The sequence below is a fragment of the Erpetoichthys calabaricus genome, chromosome 7 (assembly GCF_900747795.2).
Source record: "Erpetoichthys calabaricus chromosome 7, fErpCal1.3, whole genome shotgun sequence".
In the NCBI taxonomy this organism is placed as follows: Eukaryota; Metazoa; Chordata; class Cladistia; order Polypteriformes; family Polypteridae; genus Erpetoichthys; species Erpetoichthys calabaricus.
Window position 1 is genome coordinate 164419394 of NC_041400.2, and position 23321 is coordinate 164442714.

Below are 23321 nucleotides of genomic sequence, written 5' to 3' on the forward strand. Positions count from 1 at the left end.
TAAGACTGAATTATCATGTAATGTGTATGAAAGATGTGTTATTTTGCAACATCTGATGGGATTGTAAAATCCAAGGTACTGAATGCTTTTGTGGAATTATTGTGCATTTACAGTGCAAATGAAGCAGGGGTTGCAGGTCGCATAGCCACCTTTGCCTCCTCAAGCATTATGTGAAACGGAGTGCCTGCCCTTCAAGACATTTGCATATTCAGCTTATGATGATGGAACTTTTGTGATTTGAGGGCCCTAGTGCCCACATAAGAATTACTTCTGGGACACACAAAACAAACAAATTAGTTTACTGTCATCTGGAGGTTCCTTTATTGTCCTGACACTTCGTAATGTACTGAAGTCCAGTATATCCTAAAACCCATTTCTCCATCTGTCTTGTACTGTTTACCAGTCGATTATGAACCACTGTTGTTCTTGGCTGTTGGCATGTTCCCCCCCGTTATTTACTTGGTTAGCCTCTGCCGGCTTCTTTCACAGTGCTGCTTGCCCCATCCTTAACACTCTGATAATGGCACTATCCATTGTGCTGATGTGTTCAGATTTACATCTTTCATCTTTATCCATCATTGTCTGGATGCAAACTGTTTGTTTGATTTCATACCTGGTAATGGCAAGTATGCCCAACAGGTGGTTGCTGGAATTATTTAACGTTTCTGAATTCTATCACTATGTTTAATTTTCTCATTTCGGGTCAGATCATTCACAGGGTGTTTGTACATTCTCTCCCCTCGCCCCTTTAACAGAAAAGTTGCATCCAGAAAGTTTTTCGATTGATAGCTATTAGTAGTAGTAGTAAAATTTTTCTTTGGGCAGCCACTTGCCATGTGTTTCACATTGTAAAAGATTTCCTTTTATTGTTTGTGCGTATGTTAGAACTGTAAATATGTAGTGCAGGATTTAACATTTATTCTTGCATTTTTAAATCATTGTGCCTAAACCACAACTAATATTAAATAATTGTTTGTGAAAGCAAAGCTGAAAATTTGGATTCTGAAAGAAGAATTCAATGAGAGCTGCAGCATAGATGTAAATGAGCTACATTTCATCAGAAAATTATGGGGTGATAAGAACTTAGCCAATTTTGTATTATTGTAGGTTTTGTTAGTTTGTGCCAGTTTTGTAGTGAGGATTTTGTTGTATAAATATGTGCAGTTAGAAGTTTACATTAAAACTTGTGTTATTATTAGTTTAAACAGACAATGTTCTCAACAGACAGAAAAATGTATTAAAGCCCATTGTAATACCAGCTGCAACGTATACAGTGGACGAACATCTCGGTACACGTACAACTCAGTTTACGACCAAAAAGTTCGACAAACTTTTGCCTCGGTTCACGACCACACACTCGGTATACGAACAAGCCAGTTTCCCTTTCGGTTTGTACATGTTCAGTCTCTTCCTGTGCATTTCCTGTGCAGCGATCAAGAGAGAGAGAGCGCGACACACACACACAGGCAGCGTGCGAGAGAGAGACGCGCGCACACACACAAAGGCAGCGCTCGAGAGAGAGACACGTGCACACATACAAAGGCAGCACTCGAGAGAGAGATGCGCGCGCACACACACACACACACACATACACACAGGCAGCGCTCGAGAGAGAGAGAGACGCGCGCACACACACAAACACAGGCAGCGTGAGAGAGAGAGAAAGAGACGCGTGCGCACACACACAGGCAGCGTGTGAGAGAGAGACGCGTGCGCACACACACAGGCAGCATGTGAGAGAGAGACGCGTGCGCACACACACAGGCAGCGTGTGAGAGAGAGACGCGTGCGCACACACACAGGCAGCGTGTGAGAGAGAGACGCGTGCGCACACACACAGGCAGCGTGTGAGAGAGAGACGCGTGCGCACACACACAGGCAGCGTGTGAGAGAGAGAGAGAGACACGCGTGCGCACACACACAGGCAGTGTGTGAGAGAGAGAGAGAGACACGCGTGCGCACACACACAGGCAGCGTGTGAGAGAGAGAGACGCGTGCGCACACACAGAGGCAGCGCTCGAGAGAGAGAGAGAGACACGCGTGCGCACACACAGAGGCAACGCTAGAGAGAGAGAGAGAGAGAGAGAGAGAGAGAGAGAGAGAGAGAGAGAGAGAGACGCGTGCACACACACAGAGGCAGCGCTCGAGAGAGAGAGAGATGCGTGCGCGCGCGCACACACACACACACACACACACACAGAGGCAGCGCTCGAGAGAGAGATGCGCGCACACACACACAGAGGCAGCGCTTGAGAGAGGGACGCGCGCACACACACAGGCAGTGCGAGAGAGAGAGAGAGAGACGCGCGCACACACAGGCAGTGCGAGAGAGAGAGAGAGAGACGCGCACGCACACACACAGGCAGCGTGTGCGCGTGCGAGAGAGACAAGCACACACAGGCAGAGCGCGCGCACACACACACACACACAAGTGAGAGAGAGACACGCGCGCGCGCACACACAGGCAGCTCAAGAGAGAACTGGACAGATAAGGTAGGAAGGCAGTTAAAGAATGCACTCGGCTTGATTTTGTTTTCACTTCTGTTTACAGCGATTGGTTCGTAGCGTGCATTGGTGGTTTATTAAATTACAGATTTTTTCAAATGTTCATTTTTTTTCCCTGTGCTTAAAACTCATTAAAAAAGTGTTTTTAGCCAGTGGTTGGTAGCGCTATAGCGCGAACTATTGCAGTGTTAGTTTTCTCTGTTGTTCAAGGTTTTCTCAGTGTTATTCAATGTTTTTGCATTTAGTTTACTATTACGCATTCTATGGTTTAATTAACTATATTTGTGCTTAAAAACTTTAAAAAATTATATATTTACATACAGTTCGTATGGGCTGGAACGGATTAATTGTATTTACATACAATCCTATGGGGGAAATTGCTTCAGTTTACGACCAGAGTTTTGGAACGAATTTATGGTCGTGAACCGAGGTTCCACTGTATATCCTTCATTTTTAAATGGCTCTTAGTTGAAGAGTGGAATAGAAATCTCAAAAGGATGCAAGTGAAAGTTAAGAAACATTGAATAACATCTTTTAATGTTACAGGGAATATTAAACTATTGTATATTTTTGTGTTATAGTGACATATAGATATTGGTCAAATGAGGTTACATTTATGTACATTTATACCAATTGTAATGTAAACAACATTCTCCAGGCTACTTATTTCAGTTCAGGGTCACAGGTGACTGGGCTCTGTACTACCAGCACTGGGCACAAGGGAGGAACCAACTCAGTAGAGGATGCCTGTTCATTGCTGTAATGGTGATATCAATAAAATGCATATTTTGTGTCCTTCATACCTACTTTAAAGTTCAGGCTTAAATAGTCTGAGAAATGATTAATAAATGCTTTCAGTGTAGATGAGTTTCTTCTTAAATTGAAGTGTTTCTTTGCGTTTGCTCTGTATGAGTACCTAAGCATAATTTCAATCTATCGACTTTAAATGGTTCCCTTTTAAATCATTTAAAGAAAAAATGTTTAACTCTTCTCTGTTGTCACAGTAAAACCATTCAAATGTTGTGGGGAAACATTCAGAGCTACAGATTTAAGTAAACAAAATATTAAAGGCGAACAATTTTTTTTAATAGTGCTCCTAAATGGTAATGAATTCATTCAGAATAAGCAGAATGCTTGGAAAACAACGGGAAATGTCAGGATGTTTTCAATGAAATCATACTGTAATTTACGAGACACTTTAAGGGAAAAATGTGCTTTTTTCAGATACAAAAATATTCTTAACCGGTTGTGATCTGTTAAAAAAAAAAAAAAAAAAAAAAAAAGGGAGATAACCTATTGCAAATATTTAGATGTTTTTCAAGTGTCAGCTTATTCATGTGACACTGAATTTGTACCCAGCTCTTTCTAAAGTGCACCACTAACTTCCAGTCAAGTACTTCATCTTGAATAGTTCTGTATTATATTTACAGGGAGCATTTGGTGCCCTTCAGAAGATATGTGAAGATTCTGCTGAAATTTTGGACAGTGATATCCTTGACCGACCACTTAACATCATGATTCCCAAATTTTTGCAGTTTTTTAAACATAGTAGTCCGAAGATAAGGTAAGATGAGTTATTTTTAAGTTTTTTTTTTTTTGTTTTTTTTTTGCTGTTTCATGCTGAAATATTTTTGCATAGATTTTTCCATATATTCCAAATATCTCCACTTTGAAATTAAATGGAATAAGATTTCCATTGAGAAATCCGTTATCTACTGTAATTGTGAATTTCCATGCATAGAGATTGAAATGTTACAGTCCATTATGTAATTTGTTGATCAGTAAGCTTAAATGAATTAATTCAGTACTTTGCTGATCCCCAGAGGTAAATCCACTTGCTCTATAGAGCATGAAGTCTCAGTGCAAAGCAGTGAAAACAATCTGTTATATAAGTGCAAGGCACAGAATTATACACACAATACACCCAGTGTACATTACTTGAATGCTTTCTCTAAAGACCTACTGTCTCTGTGCCAATGCATCTTTTATAAATGGCCAAGGTGAAGAAGGCCATTGATTTATAGGAGGTATCATATATGACATACCAGGTATATTGTTTTAATTTGTTGCCATAATTTTTGTAATAAGTAAAAATAATACTCATGTGTTACTGCTGTTGATTCCTGAATAAGCTTTTGAAAATGCTGAGCTTCCTTGACTTAAAGGTATTTTTTTTGGGTTAGGGATATTTGCAGTTTTGTGGCTAAAGAAATATTTAAAATATACTGAATGTGAATTAAATACAAATGACCCATTCTTTCATGCCCAAATTGTTGTATTTTAGTATCTTGTGAATAGAGTGCTAAAATCAGCACACGGTAAAGACAAGGAGTTAAAGCTAATTATACTAATATGTGTCAGATTTAGAAATACGTGTAAACCACAGCTGCAGACTTTTTTTAACACTGCAATATCTTCAGTTGAATATTGGTGAAAGACAAAGTTAGTTGGTGAGTGATGGTCTGCCAACACAGACACTGGTTAATCCCACTTTCTGTTACAGAGACAGTGAATAGAAATTTTGCAGCAAACACCATGGTTAATTTTTTCAGAGTGAAAACTAAAACAGTTTAACTAATTGAGTAGTTACCTAGTGAATCTTCCTAAGATGTAATAGGAGTAGATATATACTATATATATAGCTATACACCATTATACATTTAAGACAAAAAGTAAATACAAGTGGCAAAAATTAATTTACATAAAGTGCTCAACATGGGGAGAACACCAAGTGTTTAAACAAATGAAGGAAAACAGAATCCCAATAGCCTCTCCGGGCTTACTTCCAGTAGTCTTGATCCTCTTGTCTCTCCCACTTGGTGTAGAGTCTTCTTGTCCATTACATTACCTCATAGAAAACATTCATTTTCCACCTCTCTCTTTTGATGTTGGTGTCTCTGTCTCATACCACTGTTCACCTCTCAACTAACATCCAGGGTAAATCATTGTCTTTCTGTTCCTTAGTGCTAGCACTGTGGATGCTCGCTCCTGATGTCTTTAAAGGAACTGATTTCTCCGATATCCCCCTTGTTCCCAAATGACTTAGAAGGTGTTCCTACCAGAACTGTGTGCCTTCTGGTGGCTAGGCCTCCTGGCACCATTTCATTCTCCTTTTTTACCTCACTTTATTTTTTTTGTTGAACTACACATAGACATTCCTGGCTTCTGTTGGTTCACTTGCCTCTTAGTGTCATGTTAAAACTACTACTCCTGTCCATCGCATACCTGTAGTATTTAGTAGAAACACTGGGCATACCACTCTCTAGCAGCCCCTGTACTCCACACTGACATTTGTAAGACCTCTTCTTCTGCCAACGTAGATCTCTATTCTGGAACCTCTTCTTCTGCCAACGTAGATCTCTATTCTGGAACCTTTCTGTATATCCATTCACAAGCATTTGTTCCTGGCTTGTGAACAATGCTACAAAAACACTCTGTAATGAAAGAAGCAGGTTTCGAAAATGCATTTTCAGGTGGAAGAAAAGAAAAAATACAACATAATCAGACAAGTTTACACACTGATGCAGTGCCATCTAGCGGTATACACTCTGACTATCTGTTTTATCATATATTCAGTACATATTCCATCCATCCATTTTCAAACCCACTTATCCTGAGAAGGGTCGCAGTGAAGTTGAAATACAGTATACTGATATAACATCATGGTCAGGTCTATATTAGATCACTATAAATATACTAAATGTAGATCGTAAATGGTGGCACCATTGTGCTGTGGGCCCCATTTTAAATTCTGAAATCCCAAACTTTAAATAAATGTGCTCATTCAGTCAACCTTAGGAAGTTTTGAAGTTACAATATAAATCTGACACACAAAACAGGCCCACTGTGCATTCAGTTAACAATCTACTCCACATCAGTAAGGAATACAACAGTATGTAGTGAGCAACTATAATAACCCATTGTAGGTGAAAACCTGCTGATTTGGATTGATTCTATGATTAAGGTTTTGGCTACGTTTTACTGCTGAATGCCTTTCCTGGCACTAACCCCCTCTATTTATCCAAGCTTTGTTACTGCACCAAGTTTAGCTTATTTGCCCCCCAGATTAAATTAAGTTAAAGGTGAGGTTTTTTTAAGACCAGCAATGATGTATGGAGCTGTGACATGGGCAGTAAAGGAAGCACAGAAGAAGTATTTAGATGTGGAAGAGATGAGAATGTTGAGAGGGATGTATGGAGTGCCAAAAAAAAAAGGATAAGAAATGAGACAATTAAAAGTGGAAGAGATATCTTCATACAGGAAATTAGGTTGAGGTGGTATGGACATGTGATGAAGAGAGACAATGAATATGTGGGCAAAAGAGTAATTGAAATGGAAGTACAGCAGAAGAGAAAATGACGGAGGTCAAAGCAGAGGTAGATTGATAAAGTAAAAGAAGATCTGAAGGAAAATGGCTTGACTGAGGCGGTGGTGCAGGACCAAGTTGTATGGAGAAGGTTGATCAAGCCCATGGACCACACATAAAAGTAGGAAATGAGGAAGAAGAAGGTGGAAACCTGCAAGAAAAAAAATCTTAATTAGAAGAAAAATAAACATAACACAGTAAACTATGCAAGATAACTTTCTTAACATTAACTAAATTATATTTCACATCCATGTCTCAAGTAGACCTTCACGCACATCGTGTTTCTTTCACTTTGATTGCCTAGGTCAATTTTGACAATGCTACAGATGTTCTTCAAAATCTGCTAATATAAAAAAGACCACTCCATTTACTGAGTGTTCATAATTTTGGAATATTTTTAACATAATTTCCAAAAGTCACTGAAATTCCCTAATTGAGATAAATGGTAAAAAGAGAATGCAGAGAGCCTTTCAGATGGCTATGAATGGAAGCGAAGAAGCTTTTGAGAAAGCATTTCAAGCTGTATTTAATGATGAAAGAATATATTCCTAATTTAAAATATAAATCTTTCTTATTTAATGATTTTTTTCAAGAAGTTGAGCTTCTCAACAATCTTACTGCTGGAATTATTGCCTTGCTATAAATCGCACATAATATTTGAGGAAATGCAGAATGTGCTCGCCCAAGACATGAATGATTTTATTTAGGTTAAATTGAGAGATTTTATATTTGTAGCTGTATTTACTGAGGAGAGCACAGAAATGGCTGTTAACAGGATAATGTGTATATATGTTCATTCTGTAATTGTGAATAATGGTAGAAACTAGTTTTCTGCAGAACATAGAGTTAACATGAGAATATTGTCCAAGCAGTGATAGATCATATATGAGAAGAACATGTGCAGTGGAACAGTAAAATTCTTTGGGAAGGACAGAACACTGGTGAATTTTATTATAGCAAGCCAATGATTGTAATCATGTTAGCCCAACTCGTTTGTTACCTATATAGTAACTAGATAGATGTAGAAGACTGATTTGTACTGTAGATACTTAGCATAATAGGTGGTTATACAAGTTTTGTATACAGAGAATGAACAGTTGTCTGATTAACATAAGAATTTTAAATGCTGTAAATACAGTGATAGAGCTCTGAGGTTGTTTTTACTAGCTCTTTGAGGACTGAATGTTTTTTGAAAAGCACACAAAGCAATGGTTTCACAAATTAATCAACATAAAACATCTGTTGCTGTGTGTTGTGGCTGCTTGTTGGTGCCTGTTTGTTGTCTCTGACAGCAGTGGCTGTGTGGAGGCAGCACAACGAAATATGTGGTGGGCCAACTGCTTGGCTGTTTTCATACTACATTTGGGCGGGGGTGACAGTTGCAGTGCGACCCAATTCGGTTTGTACTTCTGATCATCATAAATGGTGGCCCTCCCAGGTGAACGTTGCCATAGACCCATCAACGACACAAACATGTTCAGCACCATGATCAGCTGATGCTGGTACCTCACTTTCATTTTTGACTTTCATCTTCAGATCACTTGCATCAAAATCATAGTCTGAAAAGTCAGCAATAATGTACAAAACATCGTCCACAGAGTATTTTGCTTTGTACATTCACTTTGGTCTCTCGCCAGACGTTGATGCCACATAGGTTGTTTGCTCATCGCTACTCATGCACTCTCAAGGTATCAAGGTGAAATCAACGAAGCAAACTTTCCTTCTAGCAAAGAGAGTCGAACTAAAATGTAACAGTGAGTTTTGTCGCAGTTTACATCTGATTACCATCCTCTACCCCTGAATTTTGACAAAAGTCAACATCCACCCTGAATGGGCTAGAACAGTTTTAAAAATAGGATTAACAAGTAATAACTGGCTCAAAGACAGGAAAGGCAACTATTCAGAAAGAGGAGTTCCCTTTTTCTGAAATCATACATTGTGAGTACCTTTTAGGAGTAGAAAAATTCAATTACATTGTTAAAGGTACTTGATTTTTACTGAACAGCTCCTTTTACATCTGATTTGACAAGTTTTAAATATTTTTAAATATTTATATTTATGAATTTATTAATGACATTTTTAAAAATATTTTTAGATTTGATTTTTGTCAGCTGTAATTTAGGCTGTATAGAGAGTTTACTTGTACTTGTTATGGTATTTTGAACAGATTTTAAATAGGTTTGAGGTATTAATTTAAACTTTTAAAGAACAGCCTACACTTTGTGTGCACCCCCCTCCCCCCCAACCAAATTAAAAAGCAGGCCAGAATGTCCCAGTCAGAATTCATTCTAGATAAAACACTGAAAACATGACACACAAACTTTGTACTACTGAAGAGGAAATTACTGTATTCATTGTGAATTTGAATTCCGATATGCAAACACATTTATATTGTAACAAGCCAGTTTGGAATTTTTCAGTGTGTTTTTTAATAAATTACTAAAAAAAAGTTAATGTGTTTTATATTTGCATTTTAAAATGATATCCACAAGACCCCTGTCCAAATATAAAGCAAATGTCTTACAATTTCTCAAATGCCTACATTTTTTCAAGCCAAGAAAATACTTGCATAATGATCAGCATATTGAGATTGCACAAATGCTGTAAAACAGCATTTTTGTGTGTGTTTTTTTTTTTTTTTTTTTCCGGTTAAGGGTTTTTGTGAGGTTCTGACATTTTTAAAGAAGTCCTGCAAAGGTCTTGACATCATTGCCAGTCTCTGCAACCTCCTTTTGTCCTAGGAGCAGGATTTTATACACCAAATGAATGCTGAAACTGTTACTTTGAATGTTTTCAGTGGTTTTGGCACGATTTTTCTTCATTTTCAAATTTGATCAATGTTAATGCTACAATGAATACCATGCTTGCATATTTCTTTGAGAATATTGATAGTAATGCAATACCAAATAAAGGATGTACACAACAATAAACTCATAGAATGCAACATTTATACACAATATACACAAGAATTAATGCAGCATTTGTTATTGTGACTGGCTGTTTGGTAGCTTTATGGTCTGTGAATAGAAACTGACAGAACGTACTGGTGTTAAAGTTGAATGGTTCCATGCGTTTTTTCAGAAGAGGGGAGTGAAAAAAGCGACTATGCAGAAAGGCTGATGTCTAAAAATCCTGTTTTCCTTTCTGAGACAGCGTGTGCTATGGATGTCCTGCACAGAAGGCTGCTTGATACCATTAATGAACTATACCGCTTCTGATCTTAAGTGTTTTACAGTCTCGAGCTGAGCAGGTGCTTTATGCCTGAATGTTAGGCAGCCAGAAAAGGTAGATTTCACTGTGCACTTGTAAATGTTAACAAGAACAGATGGAGATGTCATAATTTTATCACGTGTCTAATGGAGTAAAGGCATTGGTGAGCCTTCTTAAAAGCTGCATGTGAAATGTCTTGTGCCGTCATTTTATACCAGTGATATGTCCAGTTATGAAGACAAGGATACATTTAGCTTCCCCACTAAATTGTATTGTTCTAAACTGAATTTTGGAATCACTACTGTAGCTCTTTTTGTAGATTTAGTAAATATTAAGTACCTCTCAATATAACACTATGATGGTCATGTCATTATGGCACTATCTTATTGTTTGGTTCTTCTTTTGGGCAATGCTGTTTTCTTCCACTTTTGTGTGACCATTGCTGTGTTGTTTATGCTGATGACATTTGTTGCTAGTCTTGTGATTGAATGTCACTGGTATGCTCTACTTCAATATGCACTCCTTATTCGAAATTGTGGTGCAGCAAGTGGATTCATTAAACAAAACTTATGTGTTTTTGTAGGTTATTTAGAGGGAATCAAATTTAGATAACTCGATGACATTTTTGCTTGCTATCTTTCAACCTCTGTGTTGGATTTTTGATGATTGGTACATTAAATGTCTCTTGTTGTTTTGGATTTTCTTATATTTGATCTTGTGTTTGTTCTGTTGTGCATGTTGGCACCTCCCTTGATATTAAAGGAAGATAAGACACGCATCCAGTAGGACTTTATTGCTAAGATTTTTAAAAGTATGTTTCACTACTACATTTACATTTGTTTCTGAATAGTCAACTTGCATAATTCTGTATCCCGATATTAGACAACCTGCCTTCTTCAGTCACATTTAGTGTTGTCTCCTGATCACACTAACTTCTTCAATCTCAGGGCTGGGAGATTTTTTGGTTTGGGAATTTTAATGCACATATATGTAAAGTTTTACTCAAAAGTAAACATTAAAGTAAAAAAATAAATCCATATTTTTAAACATTTTGTAATTCCTTTGTAGGTCTCATGCTGTTGCTTGTGTCAACCAATTTATCATTAGCAGAACTCAGGCTCTCATGCTACATATTGACTCTTTTATTGAGGTGAGTTGGATATTTACTTTCTGTCGCAAGTTTCATGTTTTTGAAATGTTGCTTAAAACCAACCAAAAATATTAGATTCTCATAATCTGCTTTGTTCTCTGGGTTTTTTTGGTAGATCATTGCACATTTTGTGTGCCCTGTAGCAAAAGACAGTTCCACATAATGTTTTGTAGTCTGTTTAACTGCTTTGAGTAAAACTTTAAAAATATTCATACTGAGTGAAACTTTTGTTGCTCCCCAGTTATGCTTTAATTTACAACTTTCCAATTTAGGGATAGCATTTATTCTTGATAAACCCAAGTTAACATTTTTTTTTTATTTTGTTTTGACTCACTTTATAAGAGGGGAAAAAAGAACTAGGAGGGCTTTGCATTCCTGATATAACTATTTCACTCAGTTTCAGTTTCTAACATTGTGACTTCAAATAATGTAATATTATTTAGGCTGTTTGATAAATTAAGAAAATATCAGTCTTCTCGTTCTGTAATGTGTGATTTATGGAGATAAGTAAAGCCATCAATAGAATAAAGGGATAGCTTCGAAATTGTGGAAATGTTCAAGGACTTCACTGAACTCGGTAAAATACATTGAAGTGAATGCAAAAGGAAAAACTGAACGGGTCTTTTATGTGTCCCTGAGGGCTAAGGAAGTGTCTGCCAACTATGCTGGAATGGTTATTTTGGGCAAAAATGTGACCTGAGCTGTGAAGCAGCAGTGCCAGTCACTGTGCCTCAAACAATTAAAGTCACAGATGGAAAGATAACCAAAACCAAAATAGAATAAATGGTCACAAACTAGAAATAATATAATCATTTCGTTCACAGTGCTCCAGTTTTCAGTAGACTGATTAGCTGTGGCACGCAGCAATGGCATGGGACTGCCTCGTTCCATTTTATTGAAGTCCTGGCTCCATGCAACTGGCACCTCTTTGTTTTTGTGGTTGCTTCAGTTTGTTCTTGCATCAGGAAGTTAGAAAAGCATAACAAACAGTAATAAGTCTTTCATTACTATTATTTCACAGGGCTGCTATGTTTTATGTCTATGGAAGGGGGAGGGCTTATTTAAGGCTTGTTTTAACTAGCCAGTTTGCTGTGTGGCTAATTGCCCATGCTGACCGAATGAATGCACAATTAGCATCGTGGCAAGGCGAAGAAGTGCCCCAAAGACTGGAACTCTGAGTGCTAATTGGCAGTTTGTGATGAAATTGTATTTAAAAGCCTACTCTGGGCTATCATTGTTATTTTCAAATATAACTCACTGTTACAAAAATATTTAATAAACAACTGTGAATGTGAGTTTTTTAAGTATATAAAAATGTAAAATGCCTCAAGTTTCAAATCCGTTAACTAAGTCTCTGAATGCACCAACGATATGCCATGCAAACATTTTCTGACTTGTTTTAGTATGTATCCAAAAATATCACTGAGACAAGCAAATTCCTTTCTTGTTAATCTGTATTATTCATTTTTCTCAAAATGGGTATGGACCCCCATTATGTGCCCCTAAAGCTGGACAGACGCAGCAAGGCAGATTCCATAACCCACATGATTTTTATTGAAATGAAAACACCTGTGCGGCTGTTCATAACTGCTTAACCAGATCTATTTTATTATAAAAAAAAAAGTGAAATATGTATACAGTAATCCCTCCTCCATCGCGGGGGTTGCGTTCCAGAGCCACCCGCGAAATAAGAAAATCCGCGAAGTAGAAACCATATGTTTATATGGTTATTTTTATATTGTCATGCTTGGGTCACAGATTTGCGCAGAAACACAGGAGGTTGTAGTGAGACAGGAACGTTATTCAAACACTGCAAACAAACATTTGTCTTTTTTTCAAAAGTTTAAACTGTGCTTCATGACAAGACAGAGATGACAGTTCCGTCTCACAATTAAAAGAATGCAAACATATTTTCCTCTTCAAAGGAGTGCGCGTCAGGAGCAGAGTCTGTCAGAAAGACAGAGGAAAGCAAACAAATCAATAGGGCTGTTTGCTTTTAAGTATGCGAAGCACCGCGGCACAAAGCTGTTGAAGGCGGCAGCTCACACCCCCTCTGTCAGGAGCAGAGAGAGAGAGACAGAGTTTGTTTTTCAAACAAAAATCAATACGTGCCCTTTGAGCTTTTAAGTATGCGAAGCACCGTGCAGCATGTCCTTCAGGAAGCAGCTGCACACAGAAGGTAGCAACGTCCCTACCGTCTAGGTGTGCGAACAGCCCCCCTGCGAACAGCCCCCTACGTCAGCGCAAGAGAGAGAGAGAGAGAAAGTAAGTTGGGTAGCTTCTCAGCCATCTGCCAATAGCGTCCCTTGTATGAAATCAACTGGGCAAACCAACTGAGGAAGCATGTACCAGAAATTAAAACACCCACTGTCCGCAGAAACCCGCGAAGCAGCGAAAAATCCGCGATATATATTTAAATATGCTTACATATAAAATCCGCGATGGAGTGAAGCCGCGAAAGGTGAAGCGCGATATAGCGAGGGATCACTGTATGGCAAAAAAAAATAGGAAAATGAGAATGCCAAAAAAAAAAAAAACATTTTCTAAACTAGCCATACACCCATTTCTATGCAGTTTACCTTAAGAATACAGTTATCTTGTAAATGTGTGTATATTGACATTACAAGGAACTTGTGTGTTAATGGAATGTCGATGCTTACAGTTAACAAAAGCAGGTTTATTCTTGCTATATGCTGTCATTGCAGTATGAGGGCAGTAAATTGTTCCAATTATGGTTGGAAAACCAACACACTGCAGCAAATTGTCTTTTTATGTTGCCAGTTTGTTTTGTCAAAAACATGTTTTGTTTTATGCATGTTTAGTCACACCATATTAAAGCTGACTATAGTACCTTGTTGGCTACTTAATGGTATCCTGCACAACAGTCATAATGGAGTGAATATTGGTTGAGATATTCATGACCTGTTGACAAGTTCCTTGAGAAGTTACTTCAGGTAGCCAATATAAATTGATGAAAAATCAGTTCTTCAGTGCAAATACATAGCATTGGCTTTCTTAAAAGGGAACTTAAATAGCATCTGTAATCACTTTTAAGGTTTAATTTGACACTTCATCACACAGTATAGTAATGGCTCAGTGATATGAATTATTATATGTGTGAGTTGTTATTTAGCTGGTTTGGATGCAATTTTTTCCTGCTTGATCAAGGGTATTGCCAAGTTATCTCCTTATGAATATGCAAATATTCTGAAATACTTTTGGTTCCAGGCACTTTGGATAAGGGATACTCAAGGTTTATTTTAAGATTAATTTCCTTATTTTGCATCACATTTTCTTTAAGTTACTGCCTTATTAGCTCCCAATAATTAGCTTTGCAGTGGGCTACTATTTACTGGAAGATGTTCAGTGCCATCTAAATAACATTAAATTTGTTTGATTTTTTTGTAAAGCATTCCCTGATATGGCAGTGATAACATACACAAAGATCATACCCATTTGCAGATCTGTGTAATCTTAGCTTTTACACAGCCTGCCTTTGTAGTGTCTCTCTCTCTCTCGCTCGCTCGCGCCTGGCTTGTGTATGCTGTTGGTTACGGCTATCATTGTTTCTGTAAATGTCTTAAGGGATCAGTTTTGAAAAGAGTTGCCCTTTTAGCCTTATTTGAATTGTTTAAAAAAAAAAAAAAAAATACCTTGTGAACTTGAAAGGCAATATATTAAAGTATAGTTTCTTTTAACTCTCTCAGGGTGGATGTTAACTTTTGTCAAAAGGAAATGTTGACTATGGTAATCAGCTATAAACAGTGACAAAACCCGATGTTAGGTTTTAGTTGGACTCTCTTTGCTAGAAGGAAAGTTAGCTTCATTGGTTTGACCAAGATTCCAAGCGCTCGAGTGAGTAGCAAGGAGCAAACAATGGCAAAAATGGCATCAGCATCTGGTGAGAAATCGAAGCGAATGCATAAAGCAAAATACTCCGTGGATGACAATTTGCATATTATTGCTGAATTGTACTCTTGACATGTTGGACTTTGATTTGGATAAAAGTGATCAAAAAGAAATGTGAGATACCAGCATCAACTGATCAATTTCTCTGCTGATCGTGGTGCTGACCAGGTTTGTGTAGCTAACACACCTATGACAATGTTTGCATAGGAGGATTGCCACTTAAAATCGCAAGAAGTAAAAAACCAGATTGTGGTGCACCTCGACCGCCACTTCCGATCCTGCCCCCCGCTACATGAAGACAGCCCGGCAGCCGCAGCACATAGCAACAGACATATTATGTTGATTTCTGTGTGAAACTATGCTCTGTGTGCTTTTCAGAAAACTGTGTTTTTTGGAAAAAATATTCAGCCCTCAAAGAGTTAAACAAAAAGTATAATAGATGACCTACTTCATGATTGCATAATTACAAATAAGAAATTTACACGCAATAGCATGGGTTTCCTGCATGCACTCTTATTTTCATTTAGAGTTTAAGACTAGAATTCATTTTAATAATGCGTCTATATTGTTCAAGTATTAGCAAGTCCACAAGGGAGTTAACAGTGTGCTCATGCCAGGCTTGTCTTTGCCCTGCAACCAGTACTACTGAAATTGGCTCTTAACTTTCCATTAAGCCCGAGCTGAATAAAGCAGAAAGTAGATTTAAAGATGGCTAAAGGGTGACTACACTGACTAAAAAGACATTTTAGTTTTAGAATATGCACAGCACTTCAGTCAGCTCTGGTAAAAATAATTTGTTTTTAATGAAAATCACTTAATAAGAGGTTGATCAAAAAAAAAAAAAAAAAGAAAATAATCACACAAAACCCTACTAGTGAATGTGATACTGTGATGAAGCATGTAGGGGTCAATGGCACAGTGCGTTTTAAAAATAAAACACTGCACTTGGGCTCAGGGGATGTGGACACTCATGGTAGTGCAATCGTGCATGCCTGAGAGGTTTAGTGGAGATATTGGCTAATTTGCATTCACATGCAGATGTAGCCATTTCAGCCAGTTTTCTCATTGACCCTCTGTGCAGAGTAATTGAGGCATTTACACCAGCAATAGGTTAAATGTAGCCTTAGGTGGTTAGATCAGGGTGAAGGTTTGAGAAGGATAGTTTTGGAAGTATGAGTCAACTTGGTGGAATGAAGGCAGAGTGAACAGCGGCCCCATGAAGGAGTGAGAAGAGCAGTGCTCTAGGGTTGGTCACTCCTGCTGAATATTCTAGAGGAGTGGGTGTGTTGAGATCTCCAGGGGTCCTGAAGGACTGACATTAGGTATGTAGGATGATCGAAATCCTGCTCCGAGTGCCCCAGCGGGTACTGCCTGAGGTAGTTTTGACGAGAGCTGGAGAGGGGGACGGCAACTGTTGGCATCTCAGCCCAGCTGTAAAACCCCAGAAAGGGGGGTAAGCTGGGGAAATGAGGGAAAAAGATGTGCTTGGTTTGTGTTGAAAGTAAGTTTGGAGGTGAAATAGGGAGAAAAGTTAGGATTGTGGCAGGTTGGAAGGTGACTGTTACTGAGAACCAGCCGTGATGGTGAGCAGCGAAGGTGCGAATATAGAAGGATGTACTGAGGTGTGTGGTTTTGATGAACTCATCCTGACTGTATGCGGTGGGTTGGCACCCTGCCCGGGATTGGTTCCTGCCTTGTGCCCTGTGTTGGCTGGGATTGGCTCCAGCAGACCCCCGTGACCCTGTGTTCAGATTCAGCGGGTTGGAAAATGGATGGATGGATCCTGACTGTATTTTAAACATCTGTTTTTAACTTTGATTTGATGGATTATTTGACTAATTTATTGATTTTACTCTTCACTGAGACCCTGATTTTTATTATGTATCATTTATTTAGTTACTGAAGACTTCGGACTGCCCTGACTTTGGTGGGCTGCTTGGTATGAGAGTTGGGGTAGTGCATATACATAATATTTTAGTATATTTGTAATTTAATTCAGACTTTTAATGCTTATTATACTGTAATTGTAGCACTGCTTACTGTACTGAGTTTTTAAAATTGGATTGTTTATTATTTATTTTTTTCACACAGAATTTATTTGCACTTGCTGGAGATGAGGAGCCTGAGGTCCGCAAAAATGTGTGCCGTGCCTTGGTAATGCTGCTTGAGGTTCGAATGGATCGTCTGCTTCCTCATATGCATCATATAATTGAGGTGAGACTGATAAAGGGGGATGTACTGCTTTCAAATTTGTTTTATTCGTCCATTTTTCTTCATTAATCATTCTTTGCTGTGTATATGGGACAGTTTAGACTTTGAAATAAAGCCTTTCTGTGGTGCACAAACTTCTGTTCCTTGTTAACTGTTTTTTTTTTGTTTACATTAACAACTCTTTTCTTAAAATCAGCGCAGTCCTGTTATACCACCCTTTATTATAAATTATTTTCTTTTTTTAATCTTTTTCTTTATTTTATTTGAATGCAATTAAATAATATTTTTTTCAAGGATGTGAAAATTATAGTGTTTGTGTTTTTCTTTTCTGTTTCTTTTAAATTCACTATCAGCCTTCTTTCCTTCAGAAAGACTATTGATTACGAATACATTTTTGTAAACAATAGGTTATATTTGTAAATGTTATTTCAGAGTGTACACTGCTCAAAAAAATAGTGGAACACTTAAATCACACATCGGATTTTGATGAACAAAATATTCAATTGGAAAATCTTTACTGAGTAATACTTTGTAATTCGTTGAGAACAAAGTGATGTAACAATGGTCAATTGAAACCAAAATCGCCAACCCATTGAGGGCCTGATTCAGCATCACACTGAAAATCAGAGTGAAAAATTGAAATCACAGGCTGTTCCAACTTGCATGAATTTCATCATGGCAACTCGTAATGTGACTCGTTAGTGTGTGTGTATGGCACACATGTGCCTGTGTGCACGGCAGACAACATTTGGGCATGCTTACCATGAGATGGTGGATGGTATAACCTGGGGGACTTCCTTCCAGACCTGGATCAGGGCATCCGTAAACTCTGGACAGTCTGCGGACTTGGATGCACCAATACATAATATCCCAGAGGTTCACAATTGGGTGCAGGTATGGGGAACGTGTGGGCCAGTCTGTGGCATCAATGCCTTCGTCATCCCGGAACTGCCTACGCATTCTGGCCACATGTGGCTAGGCATTGACCTGCACGAGGAGGATGCCAGGGCCCACTGCACCAGCGTAAGGTCTGATAATGGCTTTGAGATTTCATCCTGGTACCTAACATCAGTCAGGGTACCGGTACCATAGCAAATGGTCATAGCATCACTGACCCACCACCAAACCAGTTATGCTGGATGTTGTTGCAAGCTGCAACATTCATTCATTATTGGGTCTCCAGACTCTTTCACGTCCTTCACATGTGCTCAGTGTAAACCTGTTCTCATTTTTGAAGAGAACGGCACGCTAATGGCAGAGCTGCCAATACTGGTATCCTCAGGTGGATGCAAATCGAGCTGCACAACGACGGACTATGAGCGCATGTCCCACTAGATGACATGAGGCGCTCATGCGACCTTCATGGAGTCTGTTTCTGAGCCAGTTGGAGGCCATTTCGTAGGGCTCTGGCAGTCCTCTTCCTGTTTCTCCTTGCACAAAGGAGCAGATATTGGTCCTGCTGTTTGGTTGATGCCCTTCTACTGTCCTATCCAGCTCTCCTTGTTTAACAGCCCATTTCCTGGTATCTTCTCCATGCTCTTGAGACTGTACTGGGAAACCAAGCAAACCTTCTTGCAGCGGCACGTTTGGATGTGCCATTCTGGATGAGCTGGACTACCTGTGCAACCTGAATTGGTTACAGGTATTGCATCATTCTACCAGTAGTGACAAGGACACTAGCAAAATGCAAAACTAGAGGAGAATCAGTTAGGAAGGATAAGAAGAGAGTAATTGTACATGGCCACTACCTGCAAAACCATTCCCTTATTTTGTTGATCGTCTTGCAGTTGCCTCTCCAGTGCACCTGTTGTCAGTTTCTTTCACACCAAAGCAGGAGATGTTGATTCACAATCGCTTATTCTTCCTAACTGGATAGATTGATATCCCTGAAGCTTAATTGACTTGGTTGATTAAGTGTTCCCTTAATTTGAGCACTGTGTATTTTTTCTTTCTATTGTTGTTTTTCACTGGTTTTCTTTTCTTTTTTTTTATTTTACCTTTTTCTGTTTTGTACACATCTACACTTAAAATACGACAATTTAGAACCTGGTAATTAACCTAACAATCGTGTTTTCAGGATAGGGGGTGAAAAATTTGATTACAGAGAGAAAAACATACAGAGGAAAGTAGGCAACTCTGTACAGACTGTGACATGTTATAAGATTTGCACCAAAAACATTGGACACATGAGGCAGCAGCACAAACTACTGCATCGCTATTTATTGAGGAGGCAGCAAACTTTAATTAAAAAAAAAAATGCATGAATTATTCTCTCTGCAAGGGTTTTTTTTTTATTAGTTTTTTGGAAAGTCTGATTTTCTGGATTTTTTTTTTTCTCATTTTGTCTCTCATAGTTGAGGTAAACCTATGATGAAAATTACAGGCGCCTCTCATCTTTTTAAGTGGGAGAACTTGCACAATTGGTTGCTGACTAAATACTTTTTTGCCCCACTATATAACTGTAGCCTTTTGACAACGGAGGAGATGAAATTGTAAGAAAGAGAGTCAATGATAATAGACATAGAGACCTCAGCCAGATGGCAACATACCCCCTCCTGGGCATTCTACATCAGAGTCTGTGCTTTGCCGTCCAATCTGCCAAATTCAGTCACCAACAGTGAATATGACCCTGGTGGTGTATAGACTGACAATTCACGCTGTTGTATTAAGTATATATACTACCGTCTTTTTCCGAAAATAAGACACTGTCTTACTTTCTTTTTTGGTCCAAAATACGCACTAGGGCTTATTTTCGGGGGAGGACAAAAATAAAAGTATATTTATATATTTTTATTTAATATTTATTTATTTTACACAGAATACAGAAATTAAAATTTATTCAATTACAGTCATGTCATCTTCTTCTGGAACATCGTCATAAATCAAGATTTACACCCCTGGAGTCTTCCACAATTCCCTTTTTGTACTTGACGGAATAGCTCTTTCGTTTTGTACTCATTTTAACTGCGGTTAAAAATTATTCACTTTATAAAAAATAAAATTACGTATGAGGAAATAATCAGACTTACAAGACTGAAATGAACAAACATTGTATCTGCACTGTCGCTCAGTGTAGACTGCTGCCTTAACGAACAATTATTTATAGTGTGCGCCAACGACGCGTTCCGTCGCATTCCGCATATGCATGCCCCCCTCCACCCCCTCCCCACCTCATTCGACCATACTCTGTGATACGCGCGACGCAGTACAACACAGCAGAGCAGAGCGGACACAATATTTATGTATTCATGCTGCCTTATGTTGTATTTTTAAGATAAATTCCAAGAATTAATTTGAAACGAACTGTAGAGGTAAACAATGAATTTCTCGGAATATTTTATTTCAAACATTTCTCTGAAATACGAGTATTAGGGAAGCTAAACATACTTAATAAATCAACAGCATTTTTTAACGAATTCTTTTTTTCACATTATTTTAACTAGGGCTTATTTTTGGGGGAGGGCTTATATTACAAAAAGTTCCGAAAATCTCGATAGGGCTTATTTTCGGGGGATGTCTTACTTTCGGAAAAAGACGGTATATATAAGTGAGACTGACAATCCATGGCAGACAACAAAAAACCCCAACCCCACCTCATCATGAGGAGTAACAAAAACAAAAAAAGCCAATGTGTTACGGAGTCCTGCATGTACCCAAGAACACAACTTGCTAAGCACATTGTCTTTGAATCTCTCAGAACTTACTCTTCGTTCTTCATTTGTATAAAACAGCCGCTCAGTGTCTCTGTGCTTCACCACTTCTCAGCGCTTGGCAAAAAAAAATATGCTGTTTCTAAGAATAGCCCACGTACTACAGCATTATTGTCAATCCATACTGACACATAAAAAACAGGTTGTTCAATTTTTTTCTACAAAATTGACATATTTCAATTAAATCATTTCACAGCATTTTTGAGATTTTCAGGTGTTAAATTTACTCTTACTGTTCGGTATTGCCAAATTTCAGGTTTTTAACTAAACGGGGAAGTAGTGTTAAGGATATGCCTTTCTTTATATGTCTTTTGACATGCACACGGCTAAGAAATATGTGAATGAAAGATTTGCTAGTGTTGATAGTCTTTTGTTTATCGTTCTTTTAATATCAGAAGCTGATTAATTTTTTGTTCATTTCCACTACATTTAGCGTAATACTTATGTTGGTTTTGTTTTTTTTCCCATTTCTGCAGTATATGTTGCAAAGAACCCAGGACCAAGATGAAAATGTTGCTTTGGAAGCTTGTGAATTTTGGTTGACACTTGCTGAGCAACCGGTTTGTAAAGATGTACTGTGTGGTCATCTGCCAAAGTAAGCATTTTATTATTATTATTTATTGTTAATGTAAAGTTATTCTCATAGAATTAATAAATTAAAAGGTTTGTGAAGTAGGTGTCACCAAGTACATCCTCAAATTATTTTTTAAACAAACCAGGTTTCAGTAATGGCCTTGACAATACACATTTATCTTTTTTTTTTTTCTTGACATTACTGTTTATGTGGCTGAGTCAATGGACTGAGGAAGTGTAGTATGCATTTTTGGTGTTACTGATGGTGATCAAGGTATAAAAGTATGAAAATGCAATTACTCTCAATGACCGTGTGGTTTCTATAGTATTTGCAGTTCCTAGATGTACGCAGTTTTGCAGTGCACGGTTTTTTATTGCAAGTAAGGAGCATAAACCTATACAAAAAATATTGTGGTTTTGGCACCACTATCTTAGAGATTGAGAAAAGGAAAGTCTTGTGTCTCACCTCTCTATATCAACTAGCTTCCACATTTTGATAAAATTTGTGTTTGCTAAAAAATCTTTCCACTTGATTTAGTACAAGGTACGATAACTAAAATACAAGTAGTCTGGTGTCGAAATTGAAATACGAGTATAATCAAGTTAAACTGGTAGTGTAACATCTTGATGACTGTTGAAATATGTATTACAATCATTAAATTTAATTAGATTTTCTAGTAATAATACACATTTTAGTATGGTTAATATCTGGATGTCAATGTGACAGCCCTGCCTTTATGAAGGCCTCTGGTGTTCAAAAAGTAATTGCACACATAATAGAAGGATATTCTTCGAGTTAGTATGGAATTGAACGAAACTAAATCTTACTTTTTTGTAGCTAATTCACAGTAAATAGGTGCCTGAAGTTATATGGCTACATCAACTAATAAAACAATCGGTAGTACATAATTCTTGTAAAGGGTAGCAAGAAGGATTCAGGAGAATAAAGAGAGCTTATAGTTGATTTTGATTAGCAATAGCACTTAAATGCTAGTAACGTTATACTAGTAACAGTTATAATAAAGCCATTTGTCAAAAAACAAATATAATGAAAAATTCAGCAGCGACTCACTTGTATTGGCTCTGAGAGTTACTCACTTTGAAGTCTAATTCCAAGTGTTGTTTTTTTTTTTTTAAACTCTATAGCCCATGCTCTCTGGTCCTAATCCAGGTGGTTCATCATTTGGTGGGTGTGGCAATGCTCTGTAATCTGTATATGCTACCAACCTTCTGCTCCTCCTCCTTGTGCCTTCACTGTATTGGAGGCATTTGCAAACTAAATTGCTCTAACATAAAAGTTAGGATGTTCTTTTCATCTTATTGATAACCATTTTTTGAAGTCATATGTAACATATCACAAAGTTACATACATTTGCTGAGCGTCTTATAAACCAGGAAAAGCAATCCACCCCTGCAGTGCTACTTCAGTACGTGAATGGCTTTAGCTGCAAGTGGAAGCTCCTGTTGCACTTTACGCAACTGTTGTTATGGTTCTGACTTTGTCCAGAAACTGCTTCATAAGCTTTATGACCTTAGTCTCAGAAGTCTTTCTCCCGTGGAATGACTGGGATTTTTTCCTGAATAAGGAGTAGCATTGCACATGTACTTTGTCAGCATGCCTGTGTCGATCAAACACTGGAAGCTTTGCAGTCTACTTTGACTTGACGCTGTAGGAAGATAAGTAAAT

General features: G+C 38.0%; 1 protein-coding gene across 3 annotated transcripts in view; it reads left to right on the forward strand.

Moving 5' to 3' along the window:
* The window catches only part of tnpo1 (transportin 1), a 168742-nt gene that overhangs the window by 68018 nt on the left and 77403 nt on the right, over window positions 1-23321 (forward strand). For all 3 annotated transcript variants that reach the window (XR_003716763.2, XM_051930192.1, XM_028805662.2), the window contains exons 6-9: window positions 3936-4069; window positions 11150-11231; window positions 17232-17354; window positions 21538-21656. Coding sequence is in view for 2 of the 3 variants with exons in the window: in XM_051930192.1 (XP_051786152.1) it covers window positions 3936-4069; window positions 11150-11231; window positions 17232-17354; window positions 21538-21656 (458 nt within the window). In the remaining variant the exon portion in view is untranslated. The remainder of the gene's footprint in view (window positions 1-3935; window positions 4070-11149; window positions 11232-17231; window positions 17355-21537; window positions 21657-23321) is intronic.